At 40.1% G+C, this 16688-nt stretch overlaps 1 protein-coding gene across 1 annotated transcript in view; it reads right to left on the reverse strand.

The window, feature by feature from the left end:
* ush2a (Usher syndrome 2A (autosomal recessive, mild)) overlaps window positions 1-16688 on the reverse strand; it is a 247658-nt gene that overhangs the window by 104453 nt on the left and 126517 nt on the right. The window contains exons 46-49 of the mRNA XM_084719301.1: window positions 16450-16605; window positions 11582-11729; window positions 9994-10136; window positions 56-720 (exon numbers count right to left, since the gene is read on the reverse strand). Of these exons, the coding sequence (XP_084575427.1) occupies window positions 56-720; window positions 9994-10136; window positions 11582-11729; window positions 16450-16605 (1112 nt within the window). The remainder of the gene's footprint in view (window positions 1-55; window positions 721-9993; window positions 10137-11581; window positions 11730-16449; window positions 16606-16688) is intronic.

The raw sequence follows: 16688 nt of genomic DNA on the forward strand, positions 1-16688 counted from the left end.
ACACTTTATGGTAAAGCATTGCATTGTGTCATAGTATCGTTCTTATATATTGTACCTGGAGGCTGTAAGTCTGGTAGGGCAGCAGGTCGAGGAAAGTGTAGCTAGTTGTGTTGCCTGGAACAGTGATTGATAGAGGGGACGAACTAAACTCTGAAGCTGCACTAAAGAAACCAGAGATGGGGCTGTAGAAGGAGTCTTGTTTTAGAATATGTTCAGCGTTGGGAGTGGTTGAATTGTCCGGGTTTGACAGTAAAAGACTGGGGCTTGGGTTTACACTGGCAGTCGTGGGGTGAAGTGAGATGGAACTGGGATCTTGGCTTGTATTGCTTCCATGAGTGTACTTGATCTGGCTGTCTTCTGTGATACCAGGCCTCAAGCTAGAAAAAGAGTTAGGGAAGAGGTTGGGCCGAGTGCCCTGGACTGTGCTTGAGCTGACGTTACTGCCTTTGTTGACAGTAGATATGGAGATGTGGCTTGAGCCTGGGGTTGGTCTGAGGTTATGACCTGAGTTGAGATATGCCCCCTCATTGCTGGGCAGTAGGCTTGGGTTAGGACCTAAGCTGGAGCTGAGGGTTGTGCTGGTGCTGGAGACTGAGCTGGAGGTAAAATAGAGGGTATAATTGGTGATAATGCCATTTGGTTGGGAGGGAGGTGCCCAGGTAATTGTTGCACTTCGAGGATGGAGCCCCGATACAGCTGGAGTGTCCACTGGTCCCGGACCTGTGGATAAAGTGAAATTAATAAATAAATAAAAATACATGGAGAGGAAAGCTAAAAAAAAAAAAAAAGCAAGAGATGAATATACTTTTTGCATGTGTGCTTATAGAAAAGTGAGAGAAAAGGATGAGGGGGATTTGTTCTAAAGAATTATTTGACAAGTAACATCAAGAATGACATCAGAAGGACAAAGAGTGATTTTTCCATTCTACATCCAAGGGATTAACATGGAAACTCTTTCTCTCTCAATTTCTCCCCCAGAGCAAACCCAGATTGTATTTATGGATTTATGCAGTGCTTGTGACTGTTTGAATGTGAGTCTGCGCACATTGTGGTTAGATTCTTTGGACATGTGTGGCATGTATGAGTTGATCTACTATTTCTGTACAATTTCATTTAGTAACAGTAGTGCTGTTTGTGACCTAGTGAGGACAATGAAGGGAAAGTATTCCAAAAGTAATCCAAAGGATTTTTACTTAATTTGAGTAATCTAATGGAATACACTGCATAAATGTATTCAGTAATCTGAAGTCAAATACCAAAAGTCACCCTCTCAATAATGGCAATTTATATGAAATAAGTTTATATATCTGGTGACCTGGTAGCTCTGTTGGTAGAGCATTCATCCCATGTACTGGGGCTGTGACTCTTCTACAGCAGTTGTGGGTTTCACTCCTGCCTGCACTCCTTTTGCCCCCTAAATTCTGTAGTCAGCAGTGTTTTGTGGACTAACAAAATAAACCTGACCCTCGGTTGACATGAGGATGAGTAGATAGTGACAGAATTTTCATTTTTGGGTGAACTATCCCTTTAAATTCCTAAGTCAAGAAGGCAAAATTATCCTCACAAGTGTAAAAAGCACGTAGGCAGACAGAGATGTATATGAGAAGGCCACGAGCGCAGACACACACAGGGTCACATGATTTGCACATGTCCATGCACGGATAAGAACCTACACAAGACTAGTCAGAGGGATATTTCACTCCATGGTAGCTCATTTGAAGGTAATGCACCCTCCCCCCTCCTCCCCCGGCATTTACATCCCACTGTACTGCTCTATAATGGACACACACAGATGCATGTCCATATACATAGACACACACTCTTCCTAACACAGACACACACACACACACTCAGAAGCCCACACCCACAGTGATGCAGTATAGCAGTAATGGTGCTGTGTGAAGGGCAAGCAGATCAAGGTGACTGAGCGGACTGAGGGAGCGTGCTGCGTCGCTAAGTGCTACCGCTAACCGCTAACGGCTTTCCCAGATGGCGGTGTGTGTGTGTGTGTGTGTGTGTACTTGGGTGTGTGTAAGAGAGAGACAGAGAGAGGGTGAAAGAAGATGAGCGGTTGAGAGTATGCGTGCATGACTGTATGAGAGATAAAGTGTGTAAGCATGTTTATGTGTTTGTCAGCATCCGTGCACATAAGACAGCCGTTGTGTCTTGTGTGTTTTGCAGACTACTAACTGTTCAGCTTCATTTCACACAAACTGAGATGCCAACTAACATTCAGTGTTTGGCTCAGGATGCTCCAGTTCTCCTAAAAGTTTAAAATGTCTGTTAGTTTAATGTAGGGCTGCCACTAACAATTATTTTCATTATTGAGTAGTCTGTTGTTCATTTTCTCAATTCGTTTTTTTATCAAGAAAATGTCAGAAAATCAGTGTTGTTTCCAAAAAGCCCAAGAGGATGTCCTCAAATGTCTTGTTTTGTCCACAACCTAAAGATATTCAGTTCACTGTCATAGAGGACTGAAGAAAACAGATAATATTCACATTTGAGAAGCTGAAATCATCATTTTTTCTTTTGAGTTTCTTTTCATTTTTTTCATTTCAGTTGACAACTAATCAATTAATCAACTCATTGTTGCAGGTCTAGTATGATGCATATCACAATTCAAATGTTTTGCTGCAAATGTAATTTGGATATTATGCTTTTTCAGTATGTTGTTTGTATGTTGTTTGTTTTAAATAGCTTGAGCAGCACTATTTTTATCAATTAATCTGATCTTCTGAACTTACACTGATTACTACTAATCCCTGTAGTAATTTGACACAAGAAACAAAGGAAGTTAATCCTTTTATAAAATTGACAATAATAAAGCTGGTGTTTTAAGAGGGCAACTGCTGTTCTCTGAACTTTTTTATTTACTTATAAATTAGGCAACATAAGAAAAAAGTGAAATGGAGTTTGCTCATTTGAGCACAACACACACACACACACACACACACACACACACACACACACACACACACACACACACACACACAACAAGGGCTGTAACTAACTATAATTTTCATTATCACTTCATCTGAAGATGATTTCATGATTAAGTGATTAATCATTTAGTCTCAAAAATTGTAGAAAAAAAGTGTTCCCCCCTCCCTTTCTTACCCTTCCTCCCTCTCCTACCCCTCCTATCCCTCCTCACTCCTCCTCACCCCTCCTCTCCCTCTGGTTCCAGCGGATGGCCCCTATCCTAAATAAAGAGTTTGGATCTGCTCGAGGCTTCAATCTGTTAAAAGTTTCATCTCACCACAGCTGCCTCAGTACTTTTTCTTGGTGGGAACAACTGGGTTTATAAAAAGTATGGTCTAGATGTGCTCTATATGAAAAGTGCCCCAAGATAACTTTATGAGTTGAATTGAAGTTAATATTTTCACTTCATATTTTGTTTTGTCCAACCAGCAGTCTTAATCTCAAAGACTCTTCATTTTCTTTCATAAATGTTAATGAAAAACAGCTTGAAAAACTACTGAAACTATGTATCAATTATCAAAATAGTTGGCAACTAATTTTCCTCAGATCAACTTATCCATTAATCGATTAATTGTTGCAGTTCTATGCATAATTTGTAATAATAATATGGAGTCAGACACAGAGAGAAGAACTACAGCATTAGAGGTAAAGCCCCAAATATACATTAAGATGGCAGCCAGCCAGTCACACACACTCTTTTTCCATCTCCCACACAAATAAACAACAATATAAAAACGGTGATGTAAAGCTTGGTTGATTTTACAGATCCCAAATATTCCATCAACAACCCATCTCTCCTTCTATCTACATCTCTCCTTCTGTCTCTTTCTTCTTCTGCTCTTTTCCTCTCTCTGACCCCTTCTTTCCCTCTCCCCCACCACCTTTCTCTCATTTTCCTCCGCATCTCTCCGTTACTCGTGCTTTGTGTCGTGGTCTCTCTCCCTCTTTTGCTCCCTCTCTCTGGTCTCCCTGCTAAATAAACAATGCAGAGAGTTGACCTTTTAGGTTAACAGGTTTTTATGCTAGCTCTACTCAGCACTCACACTGATTCAATTACCACCAAAGGTCCACTGAACCCCACGAATAACCAAGGAGCCCGTCTCCCTGTCTGTCTACGTGCCTATCTGGCGGCCTGTCTGTGTTTCTCGTAGCGCTCTTGTTCGTCTTTGCGGCGGACCTGGATGTCTCTCTACCTGTTTGTCTAATTAGATATTCTGCTTCTGTCTATTTGACCATATTCTTGTCTGCCTCGCTGTTTCCTTCTGTCTGTCTGATGAAAATGTTTGTCTGTTCCAGCAACAGACAGGTGAGAGACACAGAAAGGAATACAGACAGATTGCAGATAGAAGTCTTCAATTGTAAGTAATTTTATCACAAAACACAATCATGTCTCCTTGATCCAGACCCCATCAACCACCCCAAAATAACCCCCGCTGTCACCCCCTATTCCTCCCTCATTCCCTCTCCTCCTCCCCTCCCCCTCTCCCTCTAAGTGTTGAGTGTTATTTAGGCTTTACTGGCGCGTGTAAAATTCTGCAATTTGAAGGGCTGTTAAGTTTTTCAATTGAAATTTTCATTTAAGATGCAGGTGATGCTTTTTCCCTTTTTTTTATTTTACTGACGCTTTACTGCTCTCTGGATAGAAGGGAACGAGTGTTAGGGGAATGCATAGCAACCCCTCTCCCTCTGGTTTCTTGACTCCTTATCTCTCTTTCTCCATCCCATTTCTCCATCCATCATCCTCCATCCTCCTTTTCCCAACTGCTCCTCTTTCCCCTGTCTCTCACTTACCCCTGCCTCTCCTCTCCCCCCCCGCCACTTCGACCTCTTCATTCCCCCATGCTTTACCCTCCTTCTTTCCCCTCTTGCTTCATCCCTCCCTCCACACCTCACTCCTCCTCTCTCCAGTAAAACACAGTAGCAGAAGGCTAAAACAGGAGTGTGGGGCCGCCAAGCCTTAAATCACATTTATAAGGATTTGGTTAGCATAGTAATAACACAATCAACTGACAAGGGCTGGGAGAGGGAGAGGGAGGAAGGGTGTGTGTGTGTGTGTGTGTGTGTATACATGTTATGTAGCTTCTTGTGCCTATCTGTGTGTGTTTATGTGTAGGAAAGGACCCGTGTACATTTAAGTGTGTACATCTGGGTGTCTCCATGTGAAGAGAAGAGGAAGGGAATTATTTTTAGCCTTGTGCACAGTCCTGTGTGTGCATGTGCGTGTGTGTGTGTGTGTGTTTGTGGGCATGTGAGTGTATGTGGGTGACTGGGCTTTTGAAGGTGAGTCGAGGCCCCTAGGAGTCATAATGAGGACAAACGCTGAGCTTTACTGTAATCAAGATGCTTACGACATGGTGTCAAAACGTGACAAGCAATACGGTGAGAATTTACATTGCATTTCATATCTTTACTTTTTCTACAGATTATTTAATGTCATTGCTGCTTTGAGAGACGCTGAAGAGGCAGCGAGGAAGAGGATGATGCATGACCAAGGTCATGAGCTTGATTTGTGTCCACAGTATCATGAGTACATGAGATGTATATTAGCCTTTAAGTAACTATGACTATCACACTACCTGGAATGTCAATCATTTAAAATATCCTTTTCAGACACTGACTATTTGGAATGATTTACTTTATTCCAGGTAACCTTCTGATGTATTCATGTGCTACAGAAAGAGAACAAAAAAGCTGCAAAGTAATACAGACTGTCTTTTAAAATATGATCTGGAAATCTGTTGGTGTGTCAGATTTTTCAGATCGGAGGGGACTGACTACTACAGAATATGGATGGGAATCGAGAACCAGTTCCAGTTGAACCTTTTCTAAATTGTCCAATCCATTAGGAATTGCATGCCTCCAAGCTTATTAATTCCTTTTATCAATGCTGGCATGTTAGCTAGCTCTCATGTTAACTGGTTCCAAATTAAACAGTGGAGATTTTACACACCTGAGTCTCATGCATGTCTTTTTTCTACTCTGTTTCTCCACTGTGTTCAAACTCAGAGATCATAAAATAGTTGTACTGATGCTGTAAACCTGTAAAGCCATACTTTTTTTCCAACACAGAAAGCTGGATCAAAAATCAATAATGGAAACACTTGTCCCAATAAGCAAACTCATTGACGGCACTGGTATCAATATAATATCAATTTCAAACCCTACTAAAGAAATTCTAAAAATATTACAAAAGCTATTTCAGCATATGACTGCTGAGAAATCATATTTTTTATTAACACAGCAGGCCAATGTCCCACTGGTTTCTGACAATATATTTAAAAGAAAACAAATCAAAAAGCAACATGTAAATAAGCGTGCAGGTAACGGGTCTATAACAGTGTACATAAAATATTCAAGTTATCTCTTGATATGCAAAACAGCCACAGGATCATGCTCATATTACTGCACCATCTCCTTGGGATAACTAACTGAACTGAATGCTGGGAAATAAGGTAGAGTATTATTTTATTAATGTAGTCACTCATTCATTAAATAACACGAATTCCTTGTGTTCTGTCATTACCTCTAACCTCATGTTCTGTTGGATTTTTCTCCTTCACACTTCTCTCTGTCTCACTCTCTGCTTTAAGTTCAATTTGGTGAAACAGTGCTTCTTTAATGTTCTTTCTATCACACATACATGCACACATACTTGCTTTCTAAGACTGTTTGACTAAGATCATTTTGTCAAAACGGTGCCTTATTCATAGTCTCTATAACACTTTATAACAGACATACATACATCACACACACACACATGCACACACACACACATTCTCTCTTAGATCACTTAGCTAGTGTGAACATGGGAGTAGACAGAGGAAAGGGAGCTGTCCAACACGGCTAGAGTTTATGTTCACAGGAGCCGTCTGTCTGTTCTGCAGCGGCAGGAATTCATAGGGACCAAATTACATTAAAAAGATGGATATAAAACTTTAATGGAATGATAAAAAGGAAAGGAGGAAGCGTGGGTCTCTCTCTTTCTCTGTTCTGTCATTAGCCCTCTTTTCTTCTCTTCCTCTTTTTTCCTCTCAATTCCTCATTTCACCTTTTTCTTTCCTCACTTTTCTCTCCATTTCTTATCTTCTTTTCTTCCCTCAATTCTCCCCCTCCGCTCTCTCCCCCTTTCTCCCCCTCTCGTAAATATGTAAGGGCTAGTCTGTCAAACAGAAGAGGTGAAACCTACTCTATGCTCAAACATGAAAAGACAGAAAGAAAGACAGAGTTGGAGAAAGAGTGGGAAAGAAAGGGGTACGACAAAAGGGGGCAGGAAGAAAAAAGGAAAAATCTAAATAAAAAAAATATATATACAATACAAACATATGTCAGGTTAAGGGATTCTCTTCCACAAGGGTTGAAACCCAAAGATCTGCACTATAAAAATGCACACATATATTAAGTTCTACTGTATATGTCACTTTGTGTGCATGATTGTTTGCCTTAGGATTTTATGTGCCTAAATGAAGGAGAAGCTTATTCTGGCTGAAACGATCATCACAGAGACAGAAAAGCCCATTTATGAGAGCAGATTAGGTGGACACTGAATGTTGTTGACGAATGCTGCACTTTTACCACCGTATGCATGGTAAGTTTGTTGTTAGCTGTGTAGTCAATCTTCTGTTAGGGTAGCGTTGTTAGCTACCTAGCTAATGTCTATCATAATGTCAAATCCACATGCAATGTTTTTTTTCTCTCACCACACATACGCTTCATCCCAGCTCTCGCCAGCACCCTGCCAGCGTTTTTTCTAGCAGAAAAAAACATTATATGGACACAGGGGTTGACACAGGGCCTGACTGTTGGCCTTACTATACATGAAATCATACTGAATGAAATGTAGAAGTGCTCGCTAAGGTTGTCATTTTTTGAGCCATGTGGGTGAGGAGATTAGGAGGCGGATGCAGCCTTTCCTGTCACTGCCAAGATGATGAGAGGATGGGTTTATGGTGACAAATTACACATCAATGTTAGAAAAATCCAATCTGTCCACACTTGGCTTTCTCCCATCATTGGTTTAAATCCCTAAAAGCTTCCATACATATCATATATTCTATTATTAGGCGAAAAGATTTTCTATGCATGCTTTAAAATTATTTTAACATTTAAACAATAGTATGTACTGTATATGCATGCATGGGTGTACAGTAGGATTATTTTTTTAGATGTGACATGTACTTGTACTTAATTTATTGAGACCATTATGACACAAGGAACTGTGAAATGGGATCAATGTGTGCAAAAAAAACTGGCATATTATTGAACAGAAAGGAAAACAGATTGTTTTATTCCACATGTCCTCTGTTCAAATAAGCAACTGAATTAGTGAAAAAAACACACAAAATATATATTTTCTTATACAGGCTCATGACTTGGGCTGGGTGCAGTTTAAGTAGCATCCCAGTGTTTTGTGTTTGTGTTTTAATGATGCAGCACAAAAAATACTTATATGCTTCTAGACTATGCGTTATTATTTATGCTGATGTATATTTGCTATTGTGTCTTGTTTTGTGGACTCTCAACGTCACCAGAGATGGACGTCGGTAGCATAAAGAAAGACAGAAGTCAAACTGTCACAGTGTTGGTCTGTGTCTATGTGCTTTCAGGGATGAGTTTGTCTGCATGAAACTTCACAACTGTGTTTTATTGCTTGTGAGCATGAGGAGGTGTGTGATTGATAAGGAGGACAAGCAGGTGTGTGTGTATGACACATGTTCTCAGTGTGCGTGTGTGTGTGTGTGTATGAGGGGGCCTGCGAGAGGTGGAGAGAGAGGGATGGAGGTTTGAATGATGGGGCACAGTGTGACCGAATGGACACATCTATTACAGTCCACACACACAAAAACACACAGAGAGGTACATCCACACTCGTTTTCACTCACAAGAAAACAGACAGAAGCACAAATACTGTCCAACTTATCTATAATGTTGAGGACATCTGTACTCTGAGTGTGTATGTGTGTGTGTGTGTGTGTGTTTGCTAGAGGGAATTAAATTCCTAACAACAATGAGAAAAGCATAGGGCCATAATTTAATGCATCCTAAATGTCCGCAGTTATGTGTGTGCCTCAGTGTGTGTAACTGTGCTTGTTTTCCTGTGACTGTGTATGTATATGTACACGGCACATACAGGTGTACATACACATTTCTGTGTGTGTACATGCACATGTATCCAATGTATGCAAATCTCAGCTGCTTAATGATAATGTATGTGATAATAGCGTGGTACTAATTAATTTATAACTTTGCACTGAGGAGGCTGTTCCAGTGGCTAATATGATTCTATTACAGCAATTAGCCCACAATGACACTGGCTAGGTCACTCACACAGACACACACCTTACAGTATGCAAATCTCACTCTGTCAGTGTGTTTCAGCCTAACTTGCTTGTGCCCATGTTTCCACCACCTTCTTTTACTGTGTTCTGTCTCTATCTGTTTTCCTTATTGTTGGGATTATGTTAACTGTCTCTGCCAACGCCAAAAAATGAATACACTTTCATAAAATGAAAGCTTTTTGGAGAATTTAAGAGAATAAAAGAAAACTGGGCAGAGTCTCTGTTTTTCCCACCACAGGCCACATTTAATGTGCGAGGCCATTGTTTAGATTATCACCTAAAACCAGGAGATCTGTCAGACTCCTTGAATTTAACTTTGACTCAGCAGCACTGACGGCCAACTGACAGCAGAGGCCAGCTAACAACCAGCTGCTGCCAGCCACCTGCCAGCCAGTCACTCGCAAAACTCGACTGGACTGCTGACACAAGCATCCAGGCAGCACAATTCAGTATGGAAAAAAGATGCCAACAACCACCGCCAACAGGTAGCCTATAGAAGAGCAGTATCTGACCCAACCGCAAGTTTGTTTATGACCGCCAGTGGAATCATTTATGTCTTTTCTCATGGCTATTTATCAGTGGCTTTTCTCTTTTGCTGTTTTTGCATAGTTTGTGTGTAAAAGCATGCATGTTAAATTTTATGTGTGCACTTGTGTGTATAAGTATGCATACTTACTGTCCTCTGTGGTGAGCAGGGTTGCCCAGGGGCCGACTGTTTGCCCGTGTGTGTGTGAAATCACCAGTCGAAAGGCATACTGTGTGTACGGTGACAGGCCCTCTATGTGATGGGAAAAGGTGTCTGTTGCATTTTCCAGAAGCCTAGGAGGTGATGGACACAAACATAAATACAATTACATATTGTATACATACATATACTGTATGTAAATTATGTCTGCCTTGCTTTTTTGTAAGAAGAATCCCAAGCAAGTTTTGATAAAATGACAACAATTTAAACATATTTGTCACCATTAGTCACTAGTTAGCAAAACTTACATTCACAGTTGCTTTGGATGCCATTTGTCCCAGCCACATTCATTCCTGCTATGTTGTATTTTTATAATATTATTTGACATTTAGTAACACCTTCAATGGATTAATCGAAGTTGGGTTGTATTACCAGAGATTCAGCACTGAACAGCTCCCCAGAGAGTGTTTTCTGGACTAGCAGTTCCTGTGGTTAGCTTAAGTAATTACTACATAGTATATTGTGATTATCAAATGTTTTACCTGTATGTTCTTGATACACAAAGTTCAAATACAGACCAAACCTCTATGACCTATATGCATTGACCATTTCAGGATGAATTGGGTAGGAAACATTTTGTGTATGGAATGTGGTTAGTCTATATTTAATTTTTTTCTGGATGTGGAAAAGGTGTCTCAAACATAAGATGTTTTATCTTGTTTCAAGAAAACAACATGTATCTGTTTTATGTATTTATGCATTTTTTCTACTGTGCTCTTTATAAATTAATTTTTTTTAAGTGTGATCTTGTAGAATTGTCAAGGGACAAGTTTCATATGGTCACTGCACAGTGACTATCTTGGCAATATGCACAATATTTTCATGGCTTTTCATCATATTCCCATGTCATACCTGAACCCATATCATATAATCATACAAAGGAATCTAGGACAAAGTAAGAGAATATTGTCATAAATGAGGGACCGTTGACCATTTAGCATCAGATGGATAGAAGGGATGAATGAATGAATAAATCAGGGAACAATGAGATTTCCATAGCAGAGGAGGAGGAGGGCATGGCTGTCTGATATATAATACATGTAGCTAGTCATTTATTTATCACCACAGAATGAGAGCCTCCTCTTCTTGGATTAAATTGCAATTTGTTGTCAGGAAGCATGTAATGAATACATATCAGATGCACACCCTCTCTCTCTTTTTATTCTATCACATTTTTTCTACCTCTCTCTCTCCCTCTGCCCGGCTCTTTGATTTTTTTGTCTTTTTGACTCTACCCCCGTCTCTCCAGCTCATTTCCTCTCTCTTTTTCTGATGGTTTGTCATATTGATGTGACATATTCAGCTGTGCTGTATAATGTACCCCTTTATATCTACATGTGTATGCATATGTGTGTGTACACATTTTTAGGTGCATATATATGTGATATGTATCTGAGAGTGTTTCTGTCATTCTCTTAATGCTCTTTATCATCACATGCTTCCGTCTCAGACCACTTGCATGTTCGAACTTGTCCCCAAGTTTATCTGCTGTGCCTGTACATTTCATGCTCCCTCTCACCTTGTCACAGGTCTTTGTGGGGATGTCCTCATTTGCAGGCTGTAACGGAGTGGGCCTGGTGCGTTGGAGTGGGCAGGGGCGGACCAGGATACATTCAGACTGGTACTGGTTGCATGTGCCACCATCGGAGGTGACAACCCATCTGGGGCTGTGAGGACAGAGAGAGGAGATGTTGAGAGGAAGACAGGAGGGAGGAACAGGTGATGAAGGTAAGGATGGAGGTGGTGAAAAGGAGATGAAGGGACGGAATGAGGACAGTTGAGGAGTAAAACAAGCAAGACAGCAAGAAAAAAACAACAGAAAAAATTGATTGTATGAGGTATGTCCAATTTATATTGACATTGTGAATCTCATTTATCAACTGCATCCTAAAATAATGACACCTGCCCTCCATCTAAGAGTAGCTCTACTTAAGAGAGACGTACCAACACGTTTTTTTCAGTTCCAATCGAATCCTATACCTGAATTTAAATATCTGCCAAAACTGATACCCTAACACTGCGATTCTCAACCTTTTAGAGTTGCAGCCTCCACAAAGATTGGTGTTCATGACCTCCAATATGTTATTTTATATTATTCTCCACAACTGTCTGGTTACGCCCAGAAGTTATCTTGCAACCCCCTAGTGAGTCCTGACCCAGAGGCTGAGAACCACTGCCCAAACACATTACAAGTTGCGGTCTTGCTTTTCTGTGTTTAGTTTGTGTTTTGAGACTAAGACATCTCAAAACTAAGTACATGCTGAGTTAACCAAGTGTTACCAGCTAACTCCTTTGCCGACTGTCTGCCTGTATGTCTAGGATTTTGGAAGACAAAAAAAAAATATGTGGACTACTAGATATCTTTGTAGAATGGTTCATTTACGAATTAATGATTTTTTCCCCACAGCATTAAAGTTGCATTATTACATATTTATGATTCATATAAACAGCAATAGGACTATAGAATCTGGATTGGTACATGGATCTATGACATCAGTTCAATATCTGAAAAGTGAATTACATCACTATCACCTGATACTGATATTAGATTGTATTGGTCCCAACTCTGCTTAACTCTGCCACAAAGAGCCGCCAGATTTACTGATATACAACCACTACAACAACTGTCTTTCACACAGATGCACACACACACGCATAAAAGCACAGCGTTATGACCCCACTCTCTCAAGAGTGCCCTCCTTCCTAGCTGAACATGATAGCATAGTGCTAGCTTTGGGAAAATCAGTAAAAACATCTTGATTCAGTACGATAGTCGTGCTCTTAACAGAAACAGAGGATGCGAGGAAAGACAGAATAAGAGAGAGAGATAAGGACAACAAATAGAAGGAGAAAATGAGAGTGACTGTAGTGTTGACTATGCGAAATAAGAGTAGGCCCTCCGATGTATAAAGTGACCCTTCAATCAAACACACTGCTCTCTGTCCACGACAAGAAGACTGATTGCTGAAGACATCTTATCCTAAAGATGGCTTTCACAAACACATGCGCGCACACACACACACACACACACACACACACACACACACACACACACACACACACACACACACACACACACACACACACACACACACACCTGAAAAAAGCCTCAAAATGTTATTGGTTGAGAATATTATTAGTTGTGGTTCACCAACATAAATCATCACTCTTATTCACATTCATTATCCTAGTACATACACAGACGAACACATTTTTTAAAATGTGACAGAAGCACTAGCCATCCACAACCAAAGACCCATCTAAAACATGTCTGTATGTGGGCAGTTTTGTTTAAGGCCCTCCTGTGACTCCACTTGAAGTTTAGTCTCCACCTCACTTGCTCTCTCTTTTTGCGCATTTGTGTCTGTGTGTATGTAAGTCATTAGGGCTAAAGAGTACCCGACTCATTTCACATCAATCTGTCTGAAAGAAGGATAGCTTGGACAACCAAAAAATGTATAAACAAAAGAACAAAAACAAAAAAATGAAGGCAACTGAAGAGAAAAAAAGAAACAAAGGAATGTAGAAGCAAGACAGCTTTAAGTGTTTCCTACATTCAGTATCTAGTTGTTCAGTTGATGTTTCTTGTCACTATGCAACTGCACTCTTGATGATTAGTGATTATTTTTTCTTTTAATTTGGTTTAATTTAGGATGTTCTTTTTTAAAGGCATATGGTGTAGCATTTTCCTAAAACAACAACATATACAAACATAATGATTAATTATGAGCAACTATAGGTGTGTGGCGGTGGGTGTATCTGCAGCATCAGAGGCTCTGCCTGTATTTTCATATTTCTCATATTTTGTCATTTGCAGCGTTTCTGGGCTTCAGCCTCTTTGGCAGTGGTGTGCAACCCCTAGCCAAAAACAGTGAATAAGTTTTGTGGTCTCCACAAAAACACAGTGATCAATAGTTACATTTCATTCTCTGTCCCTGTCTTTCCACTGCTCTCTGTCCGTGAGGGAGTTTTACACACATGCACAGAGGCCAAACAGACTGAGGATCGCTTTGGCTGTATACACACAAAATCTGGCATTGTGCAGCAGTATGGCCGTGTTTATTTGTGCTGTAAAACACTCAGAACTAAATAACTCTTTATTTCTCTGATTCCCTGCTTTGTTCTCATGAACACTGCTTGCTCTCTTAATTCCCTCTACACGTCAGTCTCCATGTCTGGTTCATTGAGCCGGAGAGGAGGTGCCAACATTCAATGGTACATCTACAAACAATGTATTTTACCTTTAATATAAATAAATTATAGGATCAATAAGATAAATCCATTCTATCCATTTATTAAATTTTTTTTTCATTTCCTATACCTAGTTTTTACCTTCTAATAAAGAAGACCCTATTGCAGATCAGCAAAATGGTCATTCCCCAAGTGTGTGTGTGTGTGTGTGTAATTCTTGAAACATTGATTTCTGCCTCTCTGACACTCACACACACACACACAGACACGCACACACAAAACACATACATCACAAAGACACACACTGTTGGTGAGCCTGTGTCTCTTTCATGGTGTGTTAGCAGGTACAATATCAGAGGTGTCACTAATCGTTTTAAACTATGCACTTTTATGTTCACTTCTCTCTCTCTGCTCTCCTCCTCCTCTGCTCTTCTGTCTCTTGCTCCACTATCTCCTCTCTGTTCTTTCATAGAACAAGGACGCATCAAGACAGTTTGCCTTAAAGAAGTCTAAAGAGATGCCAGAGGCACAGAGGTAGAAAGAGAGATAGAAAGAGAGGAAACGTCTGGTATTTAAAATTTATACTTTCTTATGCCTTTGTTTTGAACTTGAACAGTAGAACTTTCCAAAGTCTGTCTTTTGTTGTTCTCTGACTGAGACATGGGTGTGGTGAGGTGTGTGTGCATGCGTATGTATTCCAACACTTTTGTCAACATTAGCTAAAGTCGTAAAAATGTGTGACAATACTGTAGGTGTGTGTGTTTGTGTGTGTGTGTGTGTGTTGCTTCCTGGTTACCATTATCTCCAGACTGCTCTGATCAGCTTTGACATTTATCAGTATTCACAATCAGCTTCTATTCTACACAATTACTAACACACACACCACACACAAATGCTGTGTAAATCAGAAATATGTGTTCAGATCATTAAGTAAAGTCAATGATGTGTGTGTGGGTGTGTGCGCGCGTGTTTGTCACAGCTACTCATCGAATAATTGTTTTTTTTTTCTTTTGCATTGCAAGCTATAAAAATGAACCTTTCCAGTTCGCAGGAGCAGCAATTAAAATCAAAGTAATGAGATAAAAATGTTACAATGGCACTTGGCCTTCTGTGTAGAGTCAGAAACAAAACTACAATTATAGCCACTTAAATCATAACACATACAATTCAGTGGAGGACAGTTATTATAACGGAGGCTATAGCTATACTATAAGGAACTAAACTCCTATCCCTAGCGATGTGTCATGCAGTGACATGATGATAGGGATGTTTATTTGTAAACAGTTTCCACAGAGCCCTGTATCATGTAATTTGTTTCCACACTAAATTTCTTATCAAAACTAGTGTAAAACATTAGACGTGATTTTAAATCCAGTCTACAGTTTAAAGTCATATAAACTTTAAAAATAAAAAAAAAATGTTTGACAACTATTGTTAGCTTATTTAGCATGGCAAAACACAGTCCTCATTCTTCCGTCTGCATGGAAGTTGCTGGTCTACTGCTGCCTCGATCAAATAGTTTGTGTTATTTTGTGACTTCTGAGATTTTGAACTAATCCTAAGTCCTCCTGCTGCCTCTCTTTAATGAGGGGGTGCCGACTGCCATCAGCTGTAGGTAATACACTGACTTTGGATGAGTACCTCACAAAAAATCACTTCAAAACTGTCCTTTTAGTACAACTCCTAATTTTTTATATTAAAGAGGGTGACAAGTCACTTTATAAAGTATGTATCTCAAGACATATGGATTTATACAGACGGCTGTGTTCACACTGCAACCAAAAGTGCCCTGAATCTGATTTTTGTTGTTCAAATGTGACTCAGATATGACTTTTTTCATGACAGTGTGAACAGCATAAATCACATGGAATCGGATCTTTTCAATTCTGATTTGAGCCGCTTTCACATGTGGTTCCAAATCAGATATAGGTCTGATTTTTTGCAATGTGACTTCAGTATGAAAAGTCGTGTCAGAATTCCTGCGACTTTCATGCCTTCAGTGTCTTGCTGCAAGACTCTTGTGGAAAGGCGCTGAGAGATGCAGTGAAAAGTAACCCTTGACATCCTGAAATTTTGAATGAAATCTGTTTCTGTGAAGCCACTGTGCTCATGAATTTGCAGACATCCACTGCACTTCCACTGTTTTTGTTCTGTGTGTATATGTGTGTGTATGTGTGTGTGTGTGTTTGTATGTACCTGCTGGGGGCGTAGTAACATTCAGTGGCATGCTCTCAACACAACCCTGCGTGTTACAGCCTCTGATCCAGAAGCTGTAGCTGGTGTAAGGCTGTAGGTCAGTCACAGACAACCAGCTGCCTGCTGCTGTACTTCCATCCAACACACCATCTCCGTCTAAGAAGCAAAGTCACACAAAGAGACATGTAAGGTCTTAGGCCAAGCATGGTGTATGTATTTGGTGAGGAGTGAGACAGTAA

Source organism: Lutjanus erythropterus, chromosome 1 (genome assembly GCF_056507025.1).
Source record: "Lutjanus erythropterus isolate fLutEry1 chromosome 1, fLutEry1.hap2, whole genome shotgun sequence".
Taxonomy (NCBI): domain Eukaryota; kingdom Metazoa; phylum Chordata; class Actinopteri; order Lutjaniformes; family Lutjanidae; genus Lutjanus; species Lutjanus erythropterus.